The 9243-nt window shown below is 45.2% G+C and overlaps 1 protein-coding gene across 4 annotated transcripts in view; it reads left to right on the top strand.

Moving 5' to 3' along the window:
* Positions 1-9243, top strand: part of pde1ca (phosphodiesterase 1C, calmodulin-dependent a) — a 65382-nt gene that overhangs the window by 39587 nt on the left and 16552 nt on the right. For all 4 annotated transcript variants that reach the window (XM_062520915.1, XM_062520917.1, XM_062520918.1 and 1 more), the window contains exons 4-11: positions 526-708; positions 1260-1326; positions 3136-3252; positions 3441-3581; positions 6107-6207; positions 6977-7105; positions 8430-8531; positions 9162-9243. The exon at positions 9162-9243 is cut by the window's right edge and continues 39 nt beyond it. In XM_062520915.1, coding sequence (XP_062376899.1) covers positions 526-708; positions 1260-1326; positions 3136-3252; positions 3441-3581; positions 6107-6207; positions 6977-7105; positions 8430-8531; positions 9162-9243 — 922 coding nt within the window. The remainder of the gene's footprint in view (positions 1-525; positions 709-1259; positions 1327-3135; positions 3253-3440; positions 3582-6106; positions 6208-6976; positions 7106-8429; positions 8532-9161) is intronic.

The raw sequence follows: 9243 nt of genomic DNA on the forward strand, positions 1-9243 counted from the left end.
CATAAAAGCATACAATCACCACATCAATGCAACATAAAAGCATACAATCACCACATCAATGCAACATAAAAGCATACAAACACCACATCAACACAACATAAAAGCATACAAACACCACATCAACACAACATAAAAGCATACAAACGCCACATCAACACAACATAAAAGCATACAAACACCACATCAACACAACATAAAAGCATACAAACACCACATCAACACAACATAAAAGCATACAAACACCACATCAATACTACATAAAAGCATACAAGCATACAAACACCACATCAACACAACATACAGTAAAAGCATACAAACACCACATCAGCACAACATAAAAGCATACAATCACCACATCAACACAACATAAAAACATACAAACACCACATCAGCACAACATAAAAGCATACGAACACCACATCAACACAACATAAAAAACATTAAGATGCACCTTAGCAGGAAGCCCATTTGAATGCATCAATGACTGTCCTGTCCCACCTGACTCTCTGTCCTCTATCTCCGCAGGCGTCTGGTGGACACGGAGGATGAGCTCAGCGACATCCAGTCGGACTCGGTCCCGTCGGAGGTGCGCGATTGGCTGGCCGCCACCTTCACGCGGCAGATGGGGCTGATGCTCCGGCGGACGGAGGAGAAGCCGCGCTTCCGCAGCATCGTCCACGCAGTGCAGGCTGGGATATTTGTGGAGAGGTGCGTCAGCGGGCACACCCTGCCATATGTGGCATCAGCAGACGCTGAGCCGCCACACGGCGCCATGCTGCTCTTAACTGTTCTCTGTGGCACCCGTTAATCACTTGTGCACCTCGAGCTAAGATTAATTACACCACAATTTGAGAGGGACTCATTATCTTCCATTGAGTGGAGTTTAGGAAGCAACACATTTTTACATGAGGACTACTTCTCTCTTAATGCACGGGTTGTTATTCTTCTCACGAATAAATAACCTCTAACAGGTCAAGAGTAATCTTTCCCCCTCTGGCTGCATAAATCCATGTAACGTGGCCTCTTTCAGAGAATCCAGCAAATAAACACATCAAAGGGGGAAAAGTAAAGTCCGTCTGATAAAGACCTTATAGCATCTGAGCAATCCCTTTACCAATCGCTTTACTACTGTTGCCAGGGATGACCCTGAGTGCCCTTGAAATGTTAATTCCGAGCGGCAATCTTCTGTGAATCAGAGGCCTTCAGCGTCCTCTTACACTGGGACATTCTGACTGCTGTATGTTATCTCTCCCCGACAGAATGTACCGACGGACGTCCAACATGGTGGGATTAAGCTATCCTCCCAGCGTGATCACCGTTCTCAAGGTATTAGAGCACTCGGCCGCGGCCATGGGTTGGGGTGGGCAGTGGGCATCGGGGGGTTTAGGGGACGAGGAGTGGGCGCTGGGCAATAGGAATCACTTTGAGCCAACAGCGATAGCGAATACATCGGACACCCCGCCCTTAACACTAGTCGCAATGTAAACATGTGCCGTCGCTGTATGTATAGGAACGAATTGGATTGGATTGAGATGGACAGTGACGAAAGCATGTTGGCGCTAAGCTTGTTGTGTGTATGCCAGCTGGACCTCTAAACGGCATGGTCCATGGCACGTGCGAGCGCACAGAACATAGGATGGCCCCTCTGGGGACAAGCAGGCAGGCCGGCGAGCGAGCGTTTGGACCCGTGATCAGAGCATCCGGTTTTTTTGTTGTTTTTCTTTCTCATAGCATGGAGTCAGGATGCATTGGATTACTGCAACATAGTGTTCAGCTGGAGGAATGAGTCACAATATTATCGTCTTATTTATAGCTCCATCTCGAGTGCCTTCTCTTCCACCAGCAGAAGAGCCAACTCTCTGGGGCCAATCTTGACCCTCCCCCCCCTACCCCCCCCCACTTGGAAAAATATGGCAAAAATTCGCCAAGTCACAGCAAAGTGCCCATGTCCTTGAGGCGAGCGGGTCTGGACATTTCCCCCAAGACCTCTCCCTGCAGAGCCATCCCATCTCGGCCTGTGGTGGTAATCTCCTGCATGGGGCTGGCTGATTCCCCCCGTGATGCATTCAGACGGCTCCGAGGGGCCCTCCTTCACGCCATTCTATCTCTCTCTGTGCATGTCTGAGAGGGCAATCAAGAGCCTCCGTCACACTCACTTTCTCTCTCTCTCTCTCTCCCTCTCTCTCTCTCTCTCTCCCTCTTTCTCTCTTTGTCTCTCTCTCTCTCTCTCTCCTTCTCTCTCTCTCTCTCTCCCTCTCTCTTTCTCTCTTTCTCTCTCTCTCTCTCCTTCTCTCTCTCTCTCTCTCTCCCTCTCTCTTTCTCTCTCTCCTTCTCTTTCTCTCTCTCTCTCCCTCTTTCTTTCTCTCTTTCTCTCTCTCTCTCTCCTTCTCTCTCTCTCTCTCTCTCTCCCTCTCTCTTTCTCTCTTTCTCTCTCTCTCTCTCTCCTTCTCTTTCTCTCTCTCTCTCATTGGCTGTCTCTTCGGCCCGAGGCGTTGTGCACACGGGCGGCGACTCGAGCGCTGAGACCCGTGCGTCCTCCGCCACGGAGCCTGGCTCCCTCAGCAAGCCCCTCGGGGCGCCGCGGCAACGGAGGCCCTTCCACTCGCCGCGCCGACAGAGATGGAGGAGCCAGGGAAAAACTTCCAATTTAAAGATTTAAATCTTTAATGACCCTGTAATTCAAACGCAAGCCGTGCCCGGCACATCAAGACTGCGCGCAAGCGGAGAGGAATTTGGGAGTCGTTGGACAGGCAGCGAGGGTAAAGGAGGAAGCAAGAGGAGGGGAGGGAAATAGAAAATACGAAAAGAGTTATAGTTCCATAAATTGCCTGTGAATGTACAATACAGACATTCAGCTCCTCCTGTATCGCTGCTGTAGTCCATTTTATGAGCAGAATGGCTGCAAGCAAAAGATTAAGCAACTGGCTCCTCATTGCCCACCAAGGCCTTTATCTCCTACTGCTCCCATCCTCTCAATCATGTGCTCACCTGCCTGATGTTTTCTCTCTTCTCTCTTTGATCCTCTTCACTCATAGCCATACAGGGAGCTATACAATTGTGATTTATAATGGGTACACTACATTTTATTCATTCCTGTAGTTGGCTGAGAAATATTCTGTTTGATTCTGCTCCCAGCACGTGGACACGTGGACATTTGATGTGTTTGCTCTGAATGACGCAAGTGGAGACCATGCACTGAAATTCATCTTTTATGAGCTGCTCACCAGATATGACTTGATCAACCGCTTCAAGGTAAGCCAGCAAAAGGTTTTTAACGTCTGACTGTCATTACAAATAGCATAGCCAGTCCTGTTTAATGAATGTGTATTAAAATGAAGGGATCTTTGCTGACATGAATCTGCTTCTGTTTCAAAGAGGATTTTTGTTCTCCTTGCCATGTCATGGGAGAATGATGAGAGACCCACATGTTTTGTTCTCAGATCCCCATATCTGCGCTGGTATCCTTTGTGGAGGCTCTGGAGGTGGGCTACAGCAAGCACAAAAACCCCTACCACAATCTCATGCACGCGGCAGACGTGACGCAGACCGTCCACTTCTTCATGCTGAAGTCGGGCATTGTGGTGAGTCCTGCCACCGTGGCGCTGCATGGGACCAAATGGCCGATCTCTAAGCAAGCCTCTTACACGGCAGTTGACCAACAAATGCCTAGGATAATGTGACCGAATGTAGGTTTTGACCAAGCAATTTTCTGAAATGTAACAAGCATTTTGGCCAATTATGGTCTTCTGTAATTGTCCCTCAACAATGGAGAGGCTTCTGATTCAAATTTTTGAAGGGTAAATTTTCCAACAACATGAATTTGTATGAAATTACAATATGGCCATGATTGTTTAACTCTACATATAAACATTCAATATGTTGGTTTTCAAAGCCCGAACATGATCCCCAGAGACTGATTCCAACTGGCCTGGGGTTTGGGGTATTTGGTGCTCATGTTTCAGGCTTGCTTCAGACATTGTTAGATATTCTCTTTAGCTTAGAGTGTTTTCCTTGTTATCCAATGCAAGTGTGCGTATCAGTGATTGAAATCTGCATGGCTCCTGTTTTTGACAGCCAGATGGTTGAACCAATTAGAGCTCTCGTTGACCCTAAGGCCAAGGCCACATTGCAATTCCCAGTGCACCTCCTAATGGTTCATCAAGATGTTTGTAGGAAGATTATTACCTTAGCTTTGCCTCTCTCAGATTCTCCAGCCAAGACGAGCCACCATGATATATGCAGTTGTTAGACACAACTGAGACTGAATTTTAAAAATGCTGTAGTGTAGTTTATTTTATGTGTCTTAAAAGTCAGAATCTGTCTGCTGGCAATCATTTGTGGGCGATCAAACAGTGTTTGCTGTGCCTAAAACAGCCCTGAGTCTCAAATATGATTATTGAACACATAGGACACATATACTTAAATGAATAAAGTCATTAGTGATAATTTAATGGTCACTGGGATTGGGGTTATAAACATTTGCATTACATGCTAGATGTACCGCACATTTGAGCTGTACTCCAGAACAACCAGAACAGCCCAGAAGCTTTGGCCACATTGTAAGAACCAGGCTGAAATTCTAAAGTTCTAAAAGCTGGCTCTACTTACTGTAGAAGCAAAATAGTTCTGATGAAGCTTGAGTAAACGCTAAAATAGATGACAGAGGGCTCAAGATCACAGTGTTTAAAAACTGGAAGAAGAGTCCACACAAACTCTGATTGAAGTTAAAATGCCGAGGGGATAACCATGTTTCAAAAGGTTTTTGAAAAGGTTGGTAGTAGCTCAGCATAAAATAATATAATACTAAAACACTGTGTAGAAAATGTATGTAAACATAAATGTATGTAAAATAAAAGTAACTTTTTAACATAGCCTCCTATATGGAGTTAACTACAGCCTGTCATCCTCAGAATGGTCAACATCAGTGAGACAGTGTGAAGTTCCAAATGAGGTTTCATGTGAATATTCTCCCTTAAACTTTACAAAAGGCCCTCAACTTAAAAGAAATACATTTACAAAGGAAAACCTGCACTATTATGGCTCAAGTGGGCTACTACAGTACTTCAACTCTAAACTGCATAAGAGCTTGGCTCATTTGACAAGACATGTTGATGATCAGAGAAACACACATTTCATCAGCCACATCTATCTCTAGTCAGCACTATAGAGGCGGTAGATCAGAACAGAGAACCCATCATGAAAACAGAGACGAATTGATCGCAAGGTAATCCTCCAGCTCATGGAAATGGCATTGGTGTCACTCAGAATGTGATGGTCATTAACCGTCCATGTGATATGTTAGCATCAAATGGCTTTTGCAATGAAGAGCAGGCCTTGAGGTGGACCCTGAGTGGGTGGGGTGCTGGCTAGAAGAGACCCTGTGTTATGGAGCGTGGATGATTCAGGTGCCTTTGGAATGGTAAGGAGCTCCATTCGGTGCACATAAAGCTGTCCTCACTTCAGCGTATGTCACTCGACTCTTCTCCATGGCGTCGATAAAACAAAGGAAAGCCTGACATCATGACAGAATTTGTTATTTAGCCTAGCTCCACACATACATTTTCCTATGGCTCAGCACTATTGTTTTTTTTTCATCCTCTCTTTAAAGTGGTTTTGTTGTTTTCTTATTGAAGTCATGGCTCACGGGCTTCTTTTAATATTTATTTTGTTTCATACGTAAGCCCGCTATAAATAATTTTCAGTGTAAAAAAAGAAAGCTAAAGAAGAATCTCTGTTGCGATGGCTGCCTCGAGGCTTGAACGTGAACAGCTGCAGCTTGTGGCTGTGGTGATGTGGAAGTTGTAGTTGGGAGTCCTGAGCCGTTCAAATAATCACATCAAAGTCAGGAAAGGAGAGAGGTAGGAGAGGAAAATCCATTCCCCTTGCTAAGTCAATTCTGAGAGTACAAAGAATTCCCCAATGGGGTCTGAAAATGGATTGATCTAATGCGACGCTCGCAAATGTTTCAAAACATTATAGGCCTATTGGTTTGTACACTCTATTTAATAAGAGGTATCAAATGTATAGATTTTCCCAGTGTGTATTGTGAATAAATATGTGACACACTACCTTGCCAATTGTTTTCTTTTTGCCATGTCTGCCTCAGCATTGGATGACGGAGTTGGAAATCTTTGCACTGATCTTCGCAGCGGCTGTGCATGATTACGAGCACACCGGAACCACTAACAACTTTCACATCCAGACCAGGTAATGGGCTGTGACAAGCATATGCTGTGTGGAGCGCTCCTAAACTCTTACAAACAAAACAAATGAACAAACAAACAAGCTCCCTGATGCTTCCTGCTATTTATGGGTAGGCCTACTATGTCGATCTGAAGTCATAATCTTGTGTGTCTCTCCTTTCCCCTCTTACTTCCTGTTACACTTTTTCTTGTCTTGTTTTCCAACATGGGAACAAATCAGATCTAGTCCAAACGTACCTTTACAGATTTCTGTTCTCAGCTATCATGTACAGTAAGAGATTATTATAAAACAGTTTTTTTTTTGTCCAGCAGTATAAGGCGTGATAGGTATCAATACAAACAGTAGGCCTACATCCAAAACACATCTACAAATGCATGCTTTTGTACTATAGTGTTGCCTGTTTGTATGCCTGCATTTGGGAATTGTCTAATTAGTGGAAAGAAACGTGTTCAGGTTCCCTGTGTTGCTCCCCACCACCAACCTGCATGCTGTTCCCATCCCTCCAATTCAGAGGTAGGGGTTTGGGAGACTTCCAATTTTGAAGTAGGTCATCAGCCTCACCCTGGCTGCTCTTCTGAAACACTCATTAACCTCTGCTCCAAGATTAGCATTAGACCCCAATCAGAGTGACAAGCGTTTGAATCGCGGTTAATTTCCATCATTTTCACCCATTTACAGCTAATTCTCTTGTTTGCTCAAATCATTTGGATCCGGCACCTGTCATATCTGCTGCTAGAAACTAATTACATAAGCTCTGGTTGTGTGCTCTCAGGTCGGATATGGCAATCTTCTACAACGACCGCGCCGTTCAGGAGAACCACCACGTGAGTGCGGCCTACCGCCTCCTGCAGGACGACGATGAGATGAACATCCTGTACAACCTGTCCAAGGACGACTGGAGGTGAGCAAAGCAGGGACGGAGCCCAGTGGTGTAGTCTGCTTAGCTGTAGTGGGTATATTGTGATGTAGTAGTCAGCTGTAGTGGGTATATTGTGATGTAGAAGTGTGTTAGTGGGTATATTGTGATGTAGTAGTGAGCTGTAGTGGGTATATTGTGATGTAGTAGAGAGCTGTAGTGGGTATATTGTGATGTAGTAGTGAGCTGTAGTGGGTATATTGTGATGTAGTAGTTAGCTGTAGTGGGTATAGAGATTGAGAACGTGACGTAAAACGCAACGCATTTTGGGAATAGGTGGCCCAAAATTAAGTTGTTTTACTGACATGCGGGAACAACGAAGTGCAGTTGTCGAAATGCCGTTTACCTGCTGTGTTATAAAATTCAATAGAGTAACATGAAGCTTATCTTTTATAGTTTTCCAGCGTGGAAAAATAATAGTATACGTCATGTTTCAGAGGTGACAAAAAGGCGAGGAATGGCTTGGATAGCAGCACTAAGGAAGCGCGAGATTATGTTCTGTTTTTCACACAATTTTTTCACGCTTAGTTTTCATTATTATCATGCCAGATCATAGACCCAGAACACTAGTTTACATGGGCTGGCATCAGGCGAGCCAAACCTACCCATAATTCTTTGTGTTTTGATGACTTTGGTCACATGTCTTAGCGATCTCTATATTGTGATGTACAGTAGTAGTGAGCTGTAGTGGGTATACTGTGATGTAGTAATGAGCTGTAGTGGGTATATTGTGATCATACTCCAAATGTTACAGTAATACATACCCTTGCCTATCTTAAAAATAGGCATACTGAAATGGTGATTCTTTTTAAGTGAGTATACTGTGTAGTTCTACGTATCACATAGACTACACCACTGACGCAGCCTAATTTCCTAGAACAGCCCAGGGACGCCCTAAGTTAGCAACTTTGTTGGTTGCAATGCAATTTCCCATTGCCAAACAATTAAGTTGCTAGCAGGTTAGCAACTATGGTTTTGGGATACGCACCCCAGAGAGATGCACTGCTAGTGTGCCAGTGAAAACAAACGTATCATCATTGTAATTCTGATGATGGACATGAACATGAACAGAGGTCCAAATGAACTCATTAGTGATACTGACTCCTGTGGCTTTATACTGTGGACTCTTGCAGCTGCACTGGTAACCCAAAGAGTAGCCACAAAGCTTCTAACTACGGAAGGAAAAGGCTGCAGCAGCAAATGACTCATTATTTCCGTCATCCTCTCTATCTGTTTCTCCATCATACTCACTGTATCCTTCACTCTACCATTCTCTGTTTGACTTGTTCTTGCCATTCTCTGTGTGTAGGGAGTTGCGGGCCTTGGTGGTGGAGATGGTGCTGGCCACAGATATGTCCTGTCACTTCCAGCAGATCAAGGCCATGAAGAATTTCCTCCAGCAACCCGAGGCGTGAGTACAGAACCACACACACGCACACGCACGCACACACACACACACACACACACACACACCCCGTCCACTCCCCTGCGTCACCGCGGCGGGGGGCCAAACAGGGAGGCGGCCTCTTTAGCAGCCCCCCTGCCGCTCAGCCCCGGAGGGAATAATATCTCCCATCACTTCACCACTGAGCTGCACAACAGCAATTATCTGGAACCGTTTTTGGGGGACGGTGGGGGTTGATAACTCTGCTGTTAATGACCTGTGAAAAGAAAGTGTTTGTGCGTGTGAAAACATTTTGTCCTACATTCGGTACAGGAGCAGGACTGGGCGACAGTAGGTGGGGATCTGAGGAAGCCAGGGGGTGGGCTGAGTTTTAGTTGACAAATTACCCCCTTAGTCGCTTCATTGTATAATTACAGATTAGAGATTAATGACTGGTGAGCAATGTCCCCTTAGTTTTACAGACCTTAATCACTAGCGAACAGCAGTCTCCTTTTAGTGGTCTTAGCAGCCCAATACAAAAAAAGTCTTTGTTCTCCAGCATGTCTTTTATTCAGCTGCACTTAATGAAATGAGAGCGCTGGTTTTCTGGGCTGGATGAGCGAGTGAAGTGAGACTTGTGTCTGTGTTTGGGGGCAGGATCGACAAACCCAAGGCCTTATCTCTGCTGCTCCACACGGCAGACATCAGCCACCCGGCTAAGAACTGGGACCTGCACCAC

This window comes from Sardina pilchardus, chromosome 19, assembly GCF_963854185.1.
Source record: "Sardina pilchardus chromosome 19, fSarPil1.1, whole genome shotgun sequence".
NCBI lineage: Eukaryota > Metazoa > Chordata > Actinopteri > Clupeiformes > Clupeidae > Sardina > Sardina pilchardus.